This window comes from Tetrao urogallus (assembly GCF_951394365.1).
Source record: "Tetrao urogallus genome assembly, chromosome: 2".
NCBI lineage: Eukaryota > Metazoa > Chordata > Aves > Galliformes > Phasianidae > Tetrao > Tetrao urogallus.
In genome coordinates this window covers 108,183,739-108,205,073 of record NC_136814.1, presented here as the reverse complement: position 1 = coordinate 108,205,073, position 21,335 = coordinate 108,183,739, and the positions used below count along the sequence as shown (strand labels likewise).

The window sequence follows — 21,335 nt, the reverse complement described above, 5'->3', positions numbered from 1 at the left end:
CTGCAAATACGTAACGCACAAACACTGAGGCTGAATCGATGGCTGATTGATACAACAGATCCCTCTGAGCATTCCTGCACTGGAGACTGAAGTGCCAGCTTCCCTCAAGTGGTCATTTCAATCACTACCTCAAATTTCAGGGCAGCTACAAGAATCTTATGTTATTTTCAAGCTCTCGGTGGTAACAAAAGCTTTCTATGTGTGCTTCCCAGGTTACAGGACGCTCCTGAACAGCTGGAAGACAATGACAGCACTCTAAATCTCCCAAAAAATTAGAAGTCGCCCTCCCTGACATTTAAAGTAAAGGTTGAATTTCCTTCCATCCAAAGCTTACCATCAATTCACAAAAGCCAGGCAGGTTACTAACAACAACAGCGAGGTTTCTGTCTGCGGGTCATACACAAAGGGCAGGGAAGCACCAGAAGGCTTTCCACCAATAGCTGTGAGCTTTTAAAGATCATAACCTAAAACACATGTGATATGCAACGCTCCTTTAATTCTAGCTCTCCTGCAACAACTCCAGCAGAAGCGCCACTGCTGAAAGGAATCCTTCATCTCTTGTTACTGCGGCCTGAGATGCACTGTCTGACTGTAAGAAAACCATCACGAATATCCTCGTTTCCTTCCGCCTCTGCTGCGTGATTAAAATGGGGAACCAAAGTATTCTGTGAATCATTTTTCAAAACCGGCGTTCCAAAAATGAACAAAGACGTGGCAGGAAAGCTTTGCAAGAGAGAACACCTCGCTGGGCTGGCAAGTTTGCAAATAAAACAGGCATCCGTGAAAGGCAGACAGCGATTTATCGGCACACAAATCTGTGTTTCCTTGTGAAACGAGGCTGATATCCAGGCCTTCCCTTCACCCCGCTGCGCCCACACACAAAGCAGCCACCTACCTCTGCCACTTCTGCCCACGAATCGCAGGTCATTGAATCTGGCCACCTGGTTCTTCATCACAGCAGAAGCGTTTCGCAGCTCTGCAGAATAGTTCTCGTCGTTCCCAGCCATCACGGTGACCACGGTCCCATCGGGCACTTCTCCTAAGGCCACCACCTGTGAGGAGGGGACAAGAAAGCACGGCTCGTGACACAGTGCTCTGCATTTCCTTGCAAACCCACACAGCACCGAGTCCCCACACCAATTCGGAGGTAGGGGAGCAGCAGCTGTGGCTTTTCCTATTCTTCATTCAGACCATCTCCTGACACAAGCATTACATGTTATCATAAGACTTACTTACAAACGTCTTTCCCATAAACTAATGATCGAAGGTTTAACTGTGATATTCATTAAATAAAAAGGAGTTCTGAATATATATTATAGAATCACAGAATGGCCTGGGTTGCAAAGGACCACAGTGCTCATCCAGTTCCAACTCCCTGCTATGTGCAGGGCTGCGAACCAGCAGACCAGGCTGCCCAGAGCCACATCCAGCCTGGTGCATATATGGAGAACGTTACACGGCCCAGTGTGCTGTGAAGCATTCCTTTACAACAATAAAAATCGATGACAAAAGCATACAAAATCTGAAAGTATTTACAACAGGCTGCATTGCCGAAAAAGAGAGCTCATCTCACTTAAGAGAAAGTACAAAGCGAAGCTGAAATGCCATATGAAATGGGTTATGCTGATGGTAACAGCACCCCAAACTCAAACGGGAATTCCGCCACCAATTTCTGCATCTGCATGGAAGGGCTGCAGTCTGAAGGGCCCAGGAGCAGGAGATGCTCTGGGCAGTGTAGTGAGCAGCCCCCAGCCCGCCTGGCTCTGGCAGCAGCCGGCTCCACAGGCTGCAAAGGGAGCTGTCAGATCACAGCTAATCAGCTGCTGAACTCACACCCCTGGTAAATGGATACTGGCTCAAAGCCTAACACAGGGAGCTGCCTGCAACGTGCTCCCATCTCAGCTTATGACAGAGCACGATGTCTCCAGGCAGCCTCGGGACGCACGTCAGCACCCCGGGAAATTGCAACCTATGCTTTCTCCACAGCGAGAAACAAACCAACAAACAAACAAGAATCCCTTGAACTCCAGAAATGCAAAAAAAGGGTACACAAGTCCAGTGGGGCAGTGGAAGAGGCAGCACAACCACTGCAGCCCCTCTGCAGCCCCACTCCCTTCTGTGCCCTCCTGCTGCCCGGCAGCGCAGCACCCCTCACCGGGCAGGGCTGACATCCTCCAAAAAGGCCCTCTGCTCACACACCCCCCCATTACTTCTGCCAGGTTTCCTTCCCAGCCTTTCCTCCTGTCAGCGCTGTTTGGTTCTGCACGTTTTGCCATGGCATCCCTGCGTGTGCCACTGCAATAAGTGCAGCCCTGCACTGCAGCTGATACAAGGTCTGTGCTCAGCTCACTGCGAGAGGCGAGCTGAGATCAGGGCTGAAAAGACAAAGCTTCGGCTGATAAAAGAAACTCCAATCATACCAAAAGCTCCTCACTACTGCTGGGTGAAACGTTTGTCACTGTTACACTTTCAGACCTTATAGTCAAGAATCACCAGAAGGTTACTGTGACAGCACTGCCCAGAACAAAGCTGCATCGTGTGTTTGAAACCCAGAGAAATACAGACCGCTTGGGGAATTTTAAAGTGTAACTTTCTGCATGGAAAGACTGCATAAACTTTGATTTGGAAATGTTATGCCACGCATCCATCAGAAATTACTTAAATATTTGTAGAAAAGGGACTGTAAGTGCACAGCAAAGTGAATAAGAGCAAAGCAAAAGCATAAAGATTAACACAGGCACAGCGCAGGTCTGTTACCTATTCTTCAAACACAAATATCTCCTCCATTTCATGGCGTTTACTCCCCACATGAAGCTACCCACACGTTTGGACGAATAAAACTACATTCTTCTATCTTTAACCAAAGCCCCAAAAGGCACGAAAGCTCAACAGAGGGCACAGAATAAAACCAAACCAGCTCTTACAGGTTGAAGACAGCCATGCATCTCTTTGCACGATTCCCATCTGGTTAGGAGACCCATTTGCCTGGTTTCAGTCTGGTGAGATTGGAAACGGCCACACTATGTCTCCTATGCTGGAAGTGAGAGAAACGCTGCACAGGAGCAGGCACTGCAACCTTCTGCATAGCAAAAAACTTGTTCTGAATGAAGCTGCAGTACCTGTTGCACAGATGCTGGTATCTACTGCTCCAAGAACGCTTCTTGCAAAGCAGTGAATTCAAAAAGCCTCTGAATCTCAGCTCTCTGGGACTTGAAAATGTCTTTTCTGGAGATACTGCCAACAGAGCATCTGATACTATTAAAAATATTATAATGTTCTATAACTTAAACCAGAAAAACTGATTTGCACGACTTCTTTTTTTTATTATTATTATTTGTTTAAAAATATACATCTGGGCTGGCAGTTTATACAGCAGGTTGCAGCTTGAAGCTATTTAAAACAGCTGAGTTATAAACTCTGAAAACTGGGGTTTGGAGTGGAAATGCTGACAGCCCCTGAACTACTGCTGTGCTACTGGGAGAGGTCTCACACCTCACGGCTGCTCTTCTGCCTTCCTTCTGCCCACTGCAGTGCTTTGCTTTTACCAGCGTCGGCTGGAACCACAGCCAGCAGCCAGCCCAACAGCCAGCAGGGCACTGCATCCTTACAGCCAGCCCAACAGCCAGCAGGGCACTGCATCCTTACAGCCAGCCCAACAGCCAGCAGGGCACTGCATCCTTACAGCCAGCCCAACAGCCAGCAGGGCACTGCATCCTTACAGCCCAACAGCCAGCAGGGCACTGCATCCTTACAGCCACCCCAACAGCCAGCAGGGCACTGCATCCTTACAGCCAGCCCAACACCCAGCCAGGTGGGTCCTCGTGGCCTTCAGAAAGAACTCTCAGGGTCAACAGAGAGCCAAATCCCGATGGCTGCAGCCAACAAAAGGCTACCACACATCACAAAGGAAATAGGATTGGGTGCACAAGGCCCATTTCTCTGCTGCCTGGGCACTGCAGAGCGGTCAGAGCAGTACCAGCAGATGCGGTTTGCACAGCCAACCTTACCAACTGGTCTGTGAGTCCCACGCAGACTCCCTCCCCGTAGTGTGTAAATATTAATACTTAAAATTCAAATGTGACACTTAGCCAACATTATTTCACAAAATTATAATCAAACCCAGCGCTGTTTATTACACACTTCCTTCCCTGCATGTGATTTATATCTAACTTCTTTCTTTTTTAAATTAAAACAGTGCTATATCCAGAGTACTTTTTAACTGGAGAGCTCTGCGAGAGAATTATGACACACTTAACGCACCACTCAAAACATTATCATCAACATATTATTTATTGCCAATAAAACTTCAAAAACTGTTGTCTGTGAGCCATTTTACTTTCAAGTTTCTGCCTAGCTGAGATTCCTATAGCCCAAATCTGTCTTTTTTTCAGTTTTTTTAGAGATAATTCCCATTCTGCTGTATCACATCAAGTGTTTCATTGCAGCTTCTTTGGTCTGAAAACATCGGGCAGCTGCAGGAAAGCTGCACTGACAAACGAGATACAATTTTAAAACCTGTCTGATGGGTTCCAACCATCATTTTGCTAAGCAGAAAGTCTTCTTAGTACCTGTTGTTGAATGGTACTTTTGCTTCGTGCTCACACCTTCTGCCTTGATTGCACACAGCGTGGCCCTTTCAGCCTCCAGCAGGAAATAAGGGCATCCATACACGGCATGTTTTAAGAAGAGCATCTTGCATGCTGTGTGTGAAAGCTCAGAGCTGAAGGGACAACTCAGCACATCAACAAACCTGCGGCATCCTACTGCCTGCCTGCAGCCCCACGCACAACCCAAATATCAGGATGTATGAGCACAAACACTTTGGGATGTGCTCTCACTCTCTGTAAACCCTTTTATCACACATATTGGAGTAACATCCTAAATACTATCGAGCTGAGCTCTCTGCCTTCCTGCTGTGAGCTGGGACTGCCTGCTTTGGGTGGCTGCAAGGCAGGGGCACACTCAGGCTTTTCAAACGGAAGGAGAAATACAGAGGCAATAACACGAAGCCCTCGCATTGCTTCTATAGGAAGTAACTACAACACCGAGCTCATCTACAAGTGAACGAATTACAACTGCGATCCTGGGAGACTCCTCCTCACCCCAGGAACCAGAGCTGAGCTCTGACCTGAGTTTCATGCACTGGAGGCACCTCATAACCTGGTGGCACCCCATAGGCCCAGCGGCAGAAGACACCCCACTTTCTGCTATCTCCACCCAAGCACGAGGCAGGCCCCACGCGGGGCAACTGCAGCCCCAGATCCATCAGGTCTCTCCCCCTCTGCCTGCATCCCTGCTCCCTCCGACAGCACATCGCCTTTATGGCCAGACACACCCAAATCAGCTCTTTTAGCCGTTTTTACCCATTTTTGCCCTGACAAAACAGAGACACGCAGGAAACGCAACCTAAGGGGACACTGTGGCAGCATTGGGACGTAGGGCTGCTCCTAGCTCTGCCCGTGAGCCACTGCAGGCAGGTGCTGCCGGCCTTCCCCAGCCAAAGACGTGGCTGGGGGCTCTGTGCGGCCGTGCGATGCTGCGGGGAGGATGGAGGGCTGCAGAACACAGCACACACACACTGTGCTGCTATTGCAGTTTTTAAGAAATGTTTTCCTCTCATCAGCACGCCGCGGGGATGGAGACAGAAAATGAGAAGCGGCACTCGCGGTGTGCTTCTGTGCCCCCCCCTCACCCCCCTGCAGAGGCTTCCTCACCCCTGGGCCAGGAAAAGTGAGTGGAACCCCCACCAGGATCCCAACCCCTGCTGCAAACCCCTGTGTGCCCCCTCCAACTCCAGGACCCAGGACACGAGGCTGGGATTCTGGGGTTGCCCGTAAGGGAAGGTTTGGAGGGGGCACCCATTCTGCACCCCTGCACTGAGCAATTGGGGATGGGTGAATCTTGTTATAAGAGAACTTTTTTTTAAAATAAAAGTCACTAAGATGCTCAGGGGGGTGCTGTGGGGGTGGCACAGGGATGGGGGAAACCCAGAGGGGGCTATGCATTAGGGGAGTGGAAATAACAAGATTGATCCCGGAGGCTGGAAAGGTTTGGGGCACAGCACACACCATGGCACAGTGAGGTGGGGGGGCACAGCATGCTCTGCAGGATGGGGGGGCACCAGAGGGTCTGCAAATGTTTTGTGGGGCAGAGTGGGGACAGGGGGCACTGCAAGGCAGAGAGGGCTCAGGAAATACAGTGGGATGCGGGGGCATGGCAGACAGAAGGACAGGGGTATGCGAGGCACCGCCAGACTGGGGTGGGGGGCACAGTTGGCACTGGAGCACAGAAGGGGTTACAGAAGACCCTACAGAGCCTTGGGACACACATACCGAGCAGAGGGAGTGCAGGGGGAGCACAGAAATCAGTGCAGGATGGGGGGCACAGGAGGCAATACAGCATGGGGTGGGGAGGGGGGGGCACAGGAGGCACTGCAGGGGGCACAGAAGTCACTGTAGGATGGAAGGGCAAAAGACTCAAGGCAAGATGAGGCACAGGCACAGGAGCTATTGGAGGATGGGGGGGCACAGAAATCAGTATAGGACAGAGAGGGCGCAGAACTCATTGCAGGATAAGGGAATACACGCTGCAAGATTGGGGGGTGGGTGGAGGGGGCGCAGGAGTCAACGAAAGACCGGGGTACACGGGAAGTTTTGTAAGATAGGGGGGCACAGAAGTCAGTGCAGGATGAGGCATTGCAGAAGTCCGTGCAAAACGAGAGGGGGGCACAGGGGCACAGAAGTTATTGCAGCACGGGGTAGGGGATGGGGGGGAAACACAGGAGTCGTTGCGGGGGGGGGGGGGGGGGGGGGAACAGAAGGCACAGAATTCAGTGCAAGATGTGCGGGCACAGAGCTCAGTAAAGGACGGGGAGGGGGGGCACAAAAGGAACGGCCGAGATGAGAGGGGCACAGAAGTCGATGCGGCACTGGGGGTGCGGGATGTACTACGGAGGGGGGGGGGGGGGAGCACGGGGGGAACCGCGGGATGAAGCAAACACTGCAGCGCGGGGAGGGGGCACGGCACGGCACGGCACGGCGGGCATTGCGGGCCGGGGGGGGGGGGGGGCCGAACACCGCAACGCCTGCGGGGCGGAGGTGGGGTGGGTGAGTTGGGGCGAGGGGGGGCGAGCGGCCGCTGTCAGCGCGGGGGGAGAGCGCTCACCTTGAAGGCCACCGGGAGGGTCTTATTGCAGCGCCAGTGCGAGGGCAGCACGGAGCACAGGAAGTTGGGGCTGTCGGTGCGGACCAACTCGGCCGGGTGGTCGGCGATGATCTCCACCATGGTGCGGTTATCGTGCGGCCGCAGTCGGGGCACGGCGGCTTCTTGCTGTTGTTGCTGTTGCTGTTGCTGCTGCTGTTGGGCCACTACGACCGGGCTGACCTCGCTCATCTTGCCGGGCTGCAGGCTGCTGGAGGGGGGGCTGAACCTCCGGCTGGTGCTGGGATCTACGGGAATACGCATCACAACAGCCACAAGTTAGCGAATTGGGGGGCGGGGGGGCGGGGGGGGAGCGGCGGGGGGATCGCTGGAGGAGGCGTGTAGTGAGGGGTGGGGGTTGTGGGGGAAAAAAAGAAGTATTAAAAACAAAATAGCGAAAATGAAAAAGCGGAGAGTCTGTAATAAAAAAAAAAAAAGAGTGGCGGGAGGGGGGGGCGAGGGGGGCAAAAAAAAAATCTGGCGGAAAAAAAAAAAACAGCACAAAAAAAAAAAAAAGCAAAAAAAAAAAGCCCCAAATCTCAGTCTGTTGCCGTTCGTTTGCTCAAAGCGCGGGGCTGCGCTGCCCTCAGCAACGCCCGCCGCAGCGGCACCGTCCCGCCGTGCGTCCGCGCCCGGCTCCGCTTCTCCTCCTGCCGTCCGTCCGTCCGTCCGTCCTTCCCCCCTTCCAACCGCCGCTTCTTCCCTCAGCGCCGCACGACTTTCTCTCCTTTTTTTTCTTCCTCTCCTTCCCCGTCCGCTTTTCGGGCTTTAAGAGGGGTCGAAGGCAGCCGGCTGCGCTCGCCGCTTCAAGAGGAGCGTCGCTCGCAAAGAGCGAAGGGGAAACGTCCCGATTTCCTCCGAAGAAGTCTTCCTCCTCCGGCCAAACAAACGGCAAAGCAAAAAAAGAGCGAAGCCGAAGCGCCGTGCCGGGGGCTGCGGTGCGAGGAGCGGTGCGGGGCTGAGCGCCGGGCGCGGCCCGTGGGGACGATCGGGGCTCAGGGCGAGTCCGGCAGCCGGCTTCCCAGCGAGCGGAGAGCGGGCAGCATCGTCAGGAAGGGGGAAAAAGAGGGGAAAAGGCACCCCAGAGCAGCCCTCTGCGGGCTGATTCCGAAACTGTGCCCGAGTAAATGGTGGGGAAAGGCAGCTTCGGTGCGGTCCGGTCCTTTTAATTGAGTCGCTGCTGGATCCGAGTCCGGGGAGCTGAACCGGGTAACTGAAATCGCTCTTTTTGTTGCGTTCTTTTTGGATTTTTTTTTTTTTTTTTCCCGCCCTCGACGAACAGCAGCAGCAAAAAAATAAAAAAATAAAATAAAAAAAAAAATCTATCTATCTATATAGATAAAAAAAATCACTAAAGTGTCGCTTTGTCGGAGTTAGTTTAGGCTCTCAGAAAATTGCGTTGTTAAAGAATGAAAAATAATAAAAAGGCAAAAACAACAACAAAACTTCTTTCGGGTGCCGAGAAGTTGAGGTCGGGAAGATGAAGGAGCCGAGAAGGGATTAAAAAAAAAAAAAGAAAAAAAAGAAAAAAAAAAAAAACCAACACACACACGAAAAAAAAATAGAGAAGAAAAAAAAAAAAAAAAAAAGCCACAGTTTTTTTGTCCTGAATGTGGTTTTTGGAGGCTGGGACTTCTAATGATTAGGGGTTTGTGGTTTATATATACAGGGCTCTCCGGCTGGGGCCATCATTATGCTGATGAGAGTCAGCAGCACGTGGTGCTGCGCTCCTCTGCCTTCTGCAGCCTTCAAAATAAATACAACAATGTGCATCCCCCCCCCTCACCCCCCACAGCCCCCCCCAGGAGGAGAGCCCTCGCCTGGTGCCGCCCGCAGCCGCGGGGAGGGGGCCGGGCCGGGCCGGGGGGGGGTCCGGTTGGCGATGCGCTGCGTTGCGCTCCGGGATTTTTCCATTAACACTTTTGGGTTTGTTTGTTTGTTTGATTTATATATATATATATATATATATATATATATATATATATATAGTTTAAGAAATAGGAAAGTCTTGTTTGCAAAAATATATCTATAGCGCGAGGAGCGAGCTGGTGCCCAAGGGTTTGTGCTGAGACTCCGCTAGTCTAAAACGCCTAAAACATTTCCTTCAATGAATGAGAGTTATAACCCCCCCCCCAAGACTGCTAAGGTAAAGGCAGACGGGGTTGTTTTCTCCCTTAAAAAAAAAAAAAAAAAAAAAAAAAAGAAAGAACAAAAAAAAAAAAAAGGAAGAAAAGGGCAGATCTTATTAAAAACAATTTACATACCCAATGGTAACAAAGTGTCGCCGCCCCCCCGAGCAGACAGCGGCCTATCACAGCCCGCCCGCTAATTTCTAAGGCTCCCCCCGCCGCTCCCCCCTCCCCTCCCGTTCCCTCCCACTGCCGCCTGCGTGCAGCCCGGCCCGGCGGCGGCCCGTCCGGCCGCGGGGGTGTCGGGGGGGTTTTGGGCCACGCACCCTTTTCGCACAGCTGTTACGGAGCTCGGCTCAGCCGCTAAACACCGGCCGGCCCCGCTCCGTCCGGACCCCGCGCGGAGCACGGCAGCCCCACGGGGAAGAACGCGGGGGGGGTGGGGAGCGGAGGAGCAGCCCCCGGGTCCCCCTTCGCCCCCTCCTCCCCCCGCTCAGGTCCTCCTTCGCCCCCCCCCCCCTCCGGGGTCCCGGCTCGGAGCGCGGCGGATGGGCAGAGCGGGGCGGCGCGGAGATGTGCGGCTCGGGCGCAGGGGAGAGCTCTCGCTCCGCGCAGCGCGGCGCCGGAGCCGGCTCCGTACCTTCGAACCTTCCTTTTCCTTTCCCACGGCCGCCGTGGGGAGCGGCAGCCCCAGACCCGGCGAGCTGCCGGCTTTCTCCCTCTCTCCTTTCTCCTTTTATTTTTATCGCTTTTTTAGTAGTCGTTCTCCTGTCGGTGGATGCGGAAGGTTCCCACCCGGCGGGTATCCCCACCGGAGCTCGCCCTGCGCTCCTGAACGACGAGCCCTACTCCGCACACGGGCGCTCGGAAGCGCTGCTTTACCGCAGTTGCAGTAAGAAAATAGATTAGGGTAGGACGCTCATGGCCGCGTTTCTCCCCCCTTTGGCCGAAGGGGAAATGCATTCCACTGCGAAGGTGCTCGGAGGAAGGCGAGAGGCTCCCTTACAGCCAGCTGCTACGTGTGCCCGGCGGCCGTGATTTATTTCATTTCCAACCAGAAGATACGTTTGCAGTTTTAATTACTTATATACTAAAAAGTTTTACTGTTACCTCTCTCCCTGCTAAAGTAAAATAAAAAATCAGAATCAACTAAAATAAGTTATTGGAAGCTACCGGGGTAAGGTTTATATTTCTATATTTCTACAAGCAGTGGAACAGGTTGCCCAAGGAGGCTGTGGATGCCCCATCCCTGCAGGCATTCAAGGCCAGGCTGGATGTGGCTCTGGGCAGCCTGGGCTGCTGGCTGGCGACCTGCACACAGCAGGGGGTTGGGACTGGAGGAGCGCCGTGGGCCTTTGCATCCCGGGCCATTCTGTGATTCTAAGGTCACTTAAAATAGTCCATGGTTATTTATAATGCCGAAATAAAACTTTCCGCTGAACGCCCTGACGAAGGCTCAGGTTATCTGGCACAGCTGATTTTCAGTCTGCGAGCAAAAATGCCTCTCTGCTCAACATTTACACAGTGAGTGGGAACTGAGCACAGCCTGGAACAGCTCACGGCGTTAGGAGTTTTATTTCAACAGTTATGGATAAATTAATAAAAGCACCGGGAAGGTTTATGGAGCTGCGTGGAAGCTGGATGGGATGTTTTAGTTCAAGCGATTGCTGTTATGATATATAGGATCTGGAACTCGGGTTTGGCTGAAGCGGAGAGCAACCCCGCTGCTCGGCTCTGCTCGGCTTTCACTGCACAACTTCTCGGAATTGCGGCCCCGGTTGCAAAACGGGTCATATTTTAAGATGTTAAGAGAATGGTAGGAGGTTGGTGAAAAAAGAAATGTGCTTGCGTTGCAGATTGGGTCTTAACAAACACCTTCAGCTCCACGTTATAAAAGCAGATTTTCACCCGCACGGCTGCGTTCGCTGCAGTTGTGATCGTGTTTTGGTTTCCTCGCTTTTCACACAGAATCACAGAATGGCCAGGGTTGGAAGGGACCTCAAGGATCATGAACCTCCAACCCCCGCTTTTAACCACGTTGTGGATACGGCCGTAATTACGTTGCTTTCTGACAGCAAGGTGATGTTTCAGACAGCACAGGGTTTGTTTAGGGTTGCGTTTATAAAAGACAGGCCTAGCACACTCTGTTGAAAAATAATTGTCACATTTGAAAGGTTCCAACCTGGACAGCGTTCCCTAAATAAACAGCTGTGCTGCCAGTCCGTGAAGCTGCAATGTGCTGTAAATACACCGAACACAGAATGTATTTTGAGCTATAGAAGTAAATAGGATTTGTGAAAAAAGGAGAAAGCGGATGGGTTCACTGGGTTTGTTATTGTGTCGGGTATTTTTAGTCGGAGCGACTCCAGCAGTGTCAGCAATTATTACTGGAGCTAAGGACGTGCCAAGGCTCTCCTTCCAAAATCTGCCTTCCCGAAGGTTGAAATTCACTCGTGAAAATGTGCATCGGGTCAATACACGCCGGTGAGCTTTGTGCCACCGGAGCTCAGCTCGAGCACCATTCATTCCAGCAGGGCAGGAGGAGCTCCAGTGGCTGCTGGCAGTGAGCTGCTCTCACTGGGGCTGCAGGTGGACTGTGTGCCCCGCTGTGCTGTGCTGTGCTTGTTTACAACTCTGGGTATGGTAAATACTGAGCCCACACTATCGGGTCTGCGGTGATGAGCTCTGCAACAACCATGTCCATACCCAGGCATGGGGCAGCTCGGGATTCTTTAACTACTGTGTCCCTGTCCCATTGATTTATGGCTTAAATAAAGGATGACTTGTGTCCTGAAATTACAGAATCACAGAATGGTTTGGGCTGGAGGGGACCTCAAGGATCATGGAGCTCCAACCCCCCTGTGCCATGCAGGGCCACCAACCTCCCCATTTCACAGCAGCCCAGGCTGCCCAGGGCCCCATCCAACCTGGCCTCCAACACCTCCAGGGATGGACGGGGCATCACAGCCTCTCTGGGCAGCTGTTCCAGCACCTCACCACTCTCACAGCACACAACTTCCCCCTGAAATTAGTCGACAGCATTTCATATTTCAGCACCACATGCTGTTTTTTAGCATTTATAGTCCCCAATATGAATATAACCTGGAAATTGATTACATAAGAAAAATGCAGTGTCCAGAGTACAACTTTTTCCCACAGAATTTTTGGTAGGAAGTGAGGAGCGGCGGCTAAGAACTGTGGTTCTGCCTCAAGTTTGATGCTCCACAGCAAGTTAGCTTCAGAGGAAGCGGGGCACTTGCTATTACCTTATGCTCTAAGATACAAAACTGTGTATAAAGCCCTCAGAAGTCCAAAAATGAGCAGAGCTCTGCTCCTGTGATGCATACCAGCAGTATGTAATGGTCCAAAAGCTGGCAGGAAAGGTGCCATGTCACTGCTGGTGACATGTAGGTGGTGACAAAGTAGGTGGCTTTCTTACAGCACACAGTGAAACGCACACAGTACAGACAGCAAAGTAGTTACCAAAGGCTAGTTTTGTTTTGTTTTGTTTTGTTTTTTTCCCTAATGCTTTCTTTCTGCCCTTCTGAGAAGGACCGACTGCAAAGCCAGGTCTCCATCCTGCTGTAGGGCTCTGCTCTTCCCCTCCCTGCCTGCAGCCCTTGGGGTGGTGGCCGTGCCAGAGGGGCACGAGGCCACCGGAGACTGTAGGAAAAGAGCCCAGGGCCGTCTGCTCATCTTGAAGCAGCGTTTTAAAGAGAAAGTGTGTGCTGTGTTTGCTGGCAGTAAGAAGCTACACTCCGATCAGTAAATGATATTCTTTTCTTGCTTGCAGCACGCGATCTTAAAATGAGCAGCAGGAAGCTGTTAGGGTCCCAAAGCTGGGGACAGTCCTTTTTACCCTTTGTACAATTTCAGACCAAACAAGCACATTATTTCGAAGATTTAAAGGCTAAAAACTAAACTTACTTTTTCTTCCTTTGCCCCCCTTCTTTCAGCATGTACGAGAGCAGCGTGAGCCAAACACTTCACGGTTATTTTTTCTGTTGACCTCAATGAAAACCGGTTCCCTCGACTAACTGCGGGGAAAGTGGGTGGTAGAACTGTTTGTAATTAAAAAGAGTTTATACGTTTGGAACCTTGCAGAGTCCCCACGTTCTGAATGCTGTGTTTAAGAGGCTAATGAAGCGCACTGTGGCCAGATACAACTCCAGAGAGCTCCACAGAAGAGAATGTGAGATGTATGTCAGACTGGAGGGGCAGAGGTGGCTGCAACGCTCCCAACCACAAGCATTCCAGATCCTTGCCTTACTCTCTTTGTGTCGCAATGGTCAGGATTCCCATTGTTAATCTATTCCCAATAGCATGAATGGCAGAAATAGTTTTTAGGCAGACTCTTTGTTAGGAGCATGAACGTAGAAGCTGGAGCGGTACAGAAATGCAGTGCAAAAGTTGTTCTAAAAAAGGATGAAAACATAAAATACTGAAAGTCTACAGGAGCGGAATGGAAGACCAACACGCGGGTAATGCTAAATGTGAAGTAAACACAATGTACAGAGTAAAGCAGCTATTTGTGGAACTACCAGGTTTTGTCTTTTTTTTGCTCTTTTTCCTGAAAATTCCCCCAAACGAAGATCTGAGCATTGCCAGGGCACAACGAGGGATCAGGAACGTTACTGTATTGATGACAGAATATATTCCTGAAAATGCTGAGCGTGCTGGTGACGTGTGAGCACAAAATACCCGCTCCCCAAAGTGCAACAGCCCAGAAACAAGCCCTAAGAGTAGATAACAAAACATTAACCATCACAGGAATGAGCTTCTCTAGTATTAAATACAAAGATCTGGCAGAAGAAATACTACAGGTGAAGCTGCCAGCGGTATCTGCAGTTAAGCTCGTCTGCCACTTTCCAACATAAGACCTTGTTTTCACTTACACAGCGTTGCCAAATTTTAACAGTTCAGGATGAGAGATTTTCAATCCTACTTCTGCCTCAAGCTCTTTTTTTTTTTTTTTTTTTGGAAACTTCCAGCAGGAATAGTTGTGCCGCTTTCTGGAGTGATGTTAAGGCAAAACACACTGTTTCTCTAACGTTTAAAAATTCTTATAGACTCATCTCCGTATCTTTTCCAGAGCAGGAATGAGAAGCTTTACCAAGGAGGAGAAGAACAGGGAGGAAAAATCAGATAAGTTCCATTTGTTGCCCTTGACCAAAGGGATCCACCCAGACTTGGCTGAGTTGTAAGCTTCTGAAAATTATTGAGGTTTTTCCTTGCGCGTGCGCAGTGGGAAGGAGCAGCTGGCAGCTGAGCTCTGCAAAGCCTCCGCTGCGGCCCTGGGCTTCAGGCAGGACTGGCTCTGCTATCAGTCTGACCAATATTCTCCCAGACACCAGGCTGCACGAGATGTTTTAGGGGAAAGGATAAGAAAGCCTGGAGTCAGCAGTGAGATATGGGATGTGTTCCTCCTCTAAGGTCTCATCTTAGTTAATAGTAGCTTGCAAAATATGATCTGAATGTTTGTCAGCAGTTCAGTTTTAAATGGCGTCTTTTAGAAGTCTTTAGATGTCGGCTCCATGCAGTTTTTTGAATGGTCTGCTTTGAGGTGATAGAAAAGAAAAAAAAAAACCCACACAAATTCTGTACATTTCTTTTATAATGCACTCCAAAATTCAGTTAGGGTAAGTTTCAAGCTGTTTGTCTCGAATGCTGATCAGGCACTAAAAGGAACTCAGGTAATTAATTAGGATCTTAATCATTAACACTAGACATTGCCCCATCCCTGCAGGCATTCAAGGCCAGGCTGGATGTGGCTCTGGGCAGCCTGGGCTGCTGGTTGGCGACCTGCACACAGCAGGGGGTTGGGACTGGAGGAGCGCTGTGGGCCTTTGCAATAATGAAGCCAGTCAATCAAATATTAAATATTTTCCTAACATGAGCATAAGCACAAAGATACAACCTGGAAGTATCCAGGAGGAATGAGGTCCTGACAGAGGGCAAGGTGACCAAATCTCTTTCTTGTAAGCCCACAGCAGCTCCCGTTCCTACCCAGCTGCCTTTTGTAGTGGAGGAGATGCAGCAGCTCTTTCCATCCTTGGAAGGCTTTCAAACACGCTGTGCTTGGCACCCTGAGGTTAGCGTGATTTTGAGCAGATAAAAGTCTGTGACATGAAAAGGCAGATCCCACCCTTTGGTTATTATTATCATTATTTTTTCTTGGTAAGAAAGAAAGCGAAGCCTTATTCTGTCTGCAGTGCCATTTCATTCCATGGGAGCCTTCAAGGAACGAGGTGCTGCCTCCCCTCACCACGAGGCAGCTGGCTGCTGTGGGCTGCTCCTCGCACCCTTCACTGTCTGAGTGCTGAATAACATGGAAAGTCTTTCAGCTCTTCTTTTCCACCTCGTTTTAAACAGAAGCTGAAATATATCTTCTTTTTAGGTGTGAGAAAACTACGTTTTACTGTTTCGGACAATTGGAGAACATGGACTGAGGGAATGAGAGGAAAACTCTGTTTACTAAACACCACACGTAGATTGCCACTGAGAGTTTTCCTAAGGAAATTTATGACCTGTGTGAAGTAAATAAACTCCCTTTTTGGTAAAGAATCTTCAAGCCAATCATTCATGCTTGCTTAGAGACGTTACTGTTCGTGGTGCTTTTATGTGGAAGCTTACAGTGAAGGCTGATGTTATGTCTGAAATAGACAGCTGGCATCTCTGACTGAAAAACAGGCATTTCTGATATATTTACTTATCGTGAGATTCTTAAGAGATTATGGCACACTTACTCCGATTCAGGACAGAAAGAAAAGACAATGGTAGGACAATTATAATTCTCGTAGCTACAACGTTGTCTTCATGCAGACACTTGCACGCCTAGCTGCATTTACTGGCAACTGGTGGTGTTTTATACACCTGAAATAAACAGAGAGCTCTCAGTTTGTTCGAGATGTTCAGTGAGTCTGAGAGCTGTCTGGGCTGTGAGTCTGTTTGCTCTATCTTAGAGTAAATTAGAATGGGACAGACTTCTCCTTCTCCTGGCTGCCCATCCTGTCCTCCCACCATCATGCTCCTTCTCCCCCTTGCCTTTCAATTTATCCTCCGGATCCACAAGAGAAATAGCTCTTCTAGGGAATCATGAAAATTAAGGGAGGAGAGTGAACTGCTGCAGCATTTCTGTGCTGGATTTTTAGAAATATTATTGCGTTTCTCAGGTGTAAGCAATTAAATGCCAGGCTGGATGTGGCTCTGGGCAGCCTGGGCTGCTGGTTGGCGACCTGCACACAGCAGGGGTTGGAACTGGAGGAGCGCTGTGGGCCTTTGCAACCCAGGCCGTTCTGGGATTCTATGATTCTATGTTTCTATGAAATGCTTCCAGTTGCACCCCTCTTGATCTACAGTGCTGTGAGAGGAGAACTGAGCTGCTCTTATCTATGAAGCCTGCCTAATGTAATATATGCACGCCATATATACGCTTGCTTTCTTTAGCCTATCATATATGAAATTATCAACACAATCTTTAATAACCGCTGTTCTATGCACGAAAGTGTTCTGAATTTACAAGTAAGTGCCTTTCTGAGTGATGATCCCATGTCCTTACCTCACCCCACTGTATTTCAGCACATACACTACGCAGTGTCACTGGGGCTTTGCCCTCCCCAGAAAAATGACCTGTTTTTGACAAGAAGTGTCAAAAATCGTTTTCCACCCTCAGATTCACTCAAGTAGCAGTAGAAGTGGTTGCCTCGCTGGTGTGGACAAGGTCGGGTGAGCTTTTTGCTTTCTGTAGCAAATCATGCCTGTCGGGGGCTGGAGGGAGGGCTCGCCTGCAGAAGGCAAACAGGGTTTGCCTCAGAGTCAGAATCCCAGCATTTGTTGCAGTAGGTGCTGAGCTTGGTGCCTCCGTCCACACGGGGGGAGCTGCTGTTTTCAACGCTGCCCAAGATATGTGGAGAGCAGGCAGGCATTTCCACAGCAGCTGCCAAAAGCACATCATCTGGGTAGGTGCATGCCTACTGCTCTGAAGTATTGGCAGTACGAAGGCACAGTGACACACAGCTATGATAGTGCACTGTGTGCAGTGTCAGCACGGACTCAGACTTTCTATGCCGGCCTTTACGTGCAGAATGTTGGATGAGCAGCAATTTTTTTAACACACTTTGCTATTTATTGTCTACGTAAACATGGCATGCAAAGCCACAAGCCAGTCGTCCCAACTGGATGTTGTTTTAGGATTATTAGTGGAATTTAGAGAAACATTGACTTGGATAGAACAGTTAGTGGAGGAAAGCACCAAGATTGACATTCTCATGACATGAAGCTGATGACACAACATGTGATGCTGAAGCTTGCAGACCTGTTGTATGCTGTGTATTCTTCTGTGAAAAAGCTTAAGAAACTAATTTGGCAAACCAACCAGTCCAAGTTTCTCTGCTTCTCGTATGCTTGTTATTCACTGACCAACTCCATAGGTGCATCGTGAAAAAAGTGGATTGCCAGAGAATCCCAGCATGGCCTGGGTTGCAAAGGCCCACAGCGCTCCTCCGGTCCCAACCCCTGCTGTGTGCAGGTCGCCAACCAGCAGCCCAGGCTGCCCAGAGCCACATCCAGCCTGGCCTTGAATGCCTGCAGGGATGGGGCATCCACAGCCTCCTTGGGCAACCTGTGCCAGTGCCTCACCACCCTCTGGGGAAAAACTTCCTCCTCAGATCCAGATCCAACCCAAACCTCCCCTGTCTCACTTTAAAACCATTCCTCCTTGCCATATCACCATCCACCCTCACAAACAGTCGTTCCCCCTCCTGTTTATACGCTCCCTTCAAATATTAGAAGTTTTCTTTTCCTTTGGTATTTGTTTTTGCAATTGGGCAAAGGAATAAGTAGCAGATGAGGAAGGAAGCTGAAGCAGAAGTATTTTTCCAACTGATCAAAGAAGATGCTATTTTGCATGGAACAACATTTAGCTGAGCTTTGCAGTGAATGCCATAAACCAGTGTTTTGACCAGAAATGAAACATTTTTCAGAAGGATTATTGTTTTATCTCTCTGTCTGTCTCTCTATCTATGCAAGATCTTACAAAGACGAAGGGAAGGCTAGCTTCCTCACTTACTCTCACTTGTAATCGCATCTGTAAAACTTTAAAAGTATGCAAAATCTTTCTTGACCGTGCTGGATGCCATTAGCATTAGCATATTACCACAGGAAAAGAATCTAAAATAGACTGTGAACTTTGTAAGAAATCTTCCAAAAGCCTTCCATCCCTCAAAAACTTTAATCCCCAACTAGGACCTGACTTTCAGAAAGCTCTCTAAAATATATGAGCTGTTCAGTATGCTCACGGAGTTGATAACAGTCAGAGTTCTTTTTTTATAATGAGAAACTCCAGACCTATATTTGAGATGGGAAAAAAGTAATTTTTGAAACGACTGCTCAGTCACTAAGCTTATAGTTGGGGATCTTTTTATTTCTTTATGCATTTTGCACTGTGTCTTTGTAGTGGCACTGCGACGTGTTTCCGTCACACAGCGTGTCTCATGGCTTTCAAACAAGGTTGCACAAGTCATTCTTTGTCTTTGCTGATGCTGGATGCTAGATGAGCCTACACATAGGAATGAACTTGGAAACAGAACCAACTGGGAACAATTTAGATACGTGGCTCTGGGCAGCCTGCTCCTGTGGTTGGCGACCTGCACACAGCAGGGGGTTGGAACTGGATGAGCGCTGTGGGCCTTTGCAACCCAGGCCATGCTGGGATTGTGTGATTCATAAATACTTTGTAACATGGGGTTAAAGGATGCATCAAAAACAGGGGAGGAATTGCTCTGGATTCAGAAGTACTGGCACTCATGCACAGTTCCAAGTAAAAATGTTTCAGCTGATCTCAGTGTAATATTAGTTCCTTGGAATGAATGACCACACACGTCCTTTGGCTGATCTGAGCACGCTGCTTACAGCTTAAAACCAATACCTTAGCTTGCTCATAATTTTACAAGTATATCTAATTCATTAGTCTAAGGGCATTTTAAAATGCTACTCTATTTTCTGTCATGATTCTGTATTTCCTGTTATCAACGTTGGCAGAGTGCAAACTGGAGAGAAGTAGGAGAGGAATAGAAGTGCGTCCTACTTGATATCCCAGCTATGGAACTGACCAAAGCTGTCAAAGAGCACCTTTCAAAGAAAAGGAACACTGCCTAGAGAAAAGGTAAGAACACTGTCAGGAGTTCTTCTCATCCAAAAGAAAGGCAGAAGCACCTAGTGGTACCCTTACACTAAAAGGAGGCCTTACCACTTTGCTGAGTGGTACAGATCACACGTTATGTTACACTGGAAGCTTAGTTATAAACTCTAAAACGTAAGGGCAGAGTTCTGCTCTAAGATACACACGCACAACTCTGATGGACTCAAAGAGAGCTGTGTTCATATGTTTAGCCATGGAATTTGGCCCTAAATATTTAAACATTTATTCAGAGCAAAAAAGCTTCTCTGATACATTTCTATCTGATATCTTATGTACACAGATTACCACCGCTGGGCACCCACATTAAAGGATATAATGTTTGGGGGAACCATAAACTCAGCATTCTACCTGCTCTGCGTGGTCAAATAACATTAATTTGTTTCAGGACATTGAGGAAATTAAATCCTTAGCAACCTGTGGCTGATGTTATTTATTCTGCAATCCAGGAGTAATTTGATGCATATTCCTGGCGCTATTCCTATATCTCAAAGTTATTGTTTTGAATGGACCCAGTTCTGGAAGCTTTCCTTATACTAATATGCAATCCAGGAAGAACTAACATCCCCCTCTACTCACAGTTTCTCTGCACATTAAATCTCATGTGTTCTGGTTAATTCCCAGTTATCATTTAAAGCCTTGTGACAGGACTCTGTAATAAACCCAACACATCATTTGGAAATAGTTAACCTGAGGATCCCACTTGCTCTGCATGCCAAAATTACACCAGATTTAGTTTTGTTAAGGATACAAAGGACTCAAAAACCTGCAAGTTTTCTGAAAGCAACATAATGTTCCAATTTGTATACCCAATATAAGTGAATAATAACTATACAGAATGACATTTTCCTTAGACAAATGGCAGCTGGAAGAGAGCTGCGTTCCACATTCAAGCACCTGAATTTAGTTGTTTACAATGTAAATGTTTACATTTAATTTAGCTGTTTAAACTCCCATTATCCTCAACAGTAATCTAAGGCTCAATTCACTCTCTTAAAATTAATTATCCAGTGCCATTAGAGATGCTTTGAGTTTCCTAAGAGATGGCTACGGGTTGGCGCATGAGTCAGGACCCATGGGAGGTCCTTTGCTCTTTGGAAAGGCTGGTGGACACCAGACAGCTCAGCCCAGAGCACTTCACACTGCTAGCTACAGTCAGTCCTAGTAAATGCAGTCAGTGGTTTGCAGAGAGCAAATCCCATGACAAAGCAGAGGTGTCTATTTTAGATTGAACTGGTCTCTCGCTTGCACTGGCCACTTTGACTGAGTCTCCATTGTCTGTAATGGGAACCTAAGTGCAGCCCAAGTGTAGACATCTAAGTTTTGGTGACTACACCTGACACTGAAACCTACTCCCGATAATGCAGAATACATACTGCTATTAGGGTAATGGCTGTGCTTTGGGGTCAGTCAGAGTGAAGCTTGCCTGGTTGTGGCTTTGTGCAGTAAGGTGGTTTCAGTTAAATGGTGGCAGGCAGGAGTAATAAGGCCTGCAGGTGTGATTACATGGGTGAAGAAGCCCTCCTAATGTTTTGCTACACTGAGGTCCTTGTGATCCTTCTGGAAAGCTGCTCTCTAGCTAATGGAGTCTCTGGTGACTAGTGTCAGCCCCTTCCCTTGCATGAGCGAACTGGAGCTCTGCCTTTACTGCTCCAATTTTTAAGTGGCTGTCACACTGCTATGATTTTCTGGGGCACAAGAAGTTTCCTAAGAAAGAACTAAGACTTCATTTCTGCTGCTGGAGCCCTTAGGCTGCAGCTCTCTGCTCATAGAGTCACCTTTGAGTACTTCCTTCTGAAGAGGCAGAGCGC

The 21,335-nt window shown here is 49.0% G+C and overlaps 1 protein-coding gene across 1 annotated transcript in view; it reads right to left on the bottom strand.

The window, feature by feature from the left end:
* RUNX2 (RUNX family transcription factor 2) overlaps positions 1–21,335 on the bottom strand; it is a gene marked incomplete at both ends in the record, with an annotated part of 149,122 nt that overhangs the window by 79,473 nt on the left and 48,314 nt on the right. Inside the window, 2 exons of the mRNA XM_079532799.1 lie at positions 896–1,052; positions 7,165–7,448. Coding sequence (XP_079388925.1) covers positions 896–1,052; positions 7,165–7,448 — 441 coding nt within the window. The remainder of the gene's footprint in view (positions 1–895; positions 1,053–7,164; positions 7,449–21,335) is intronic.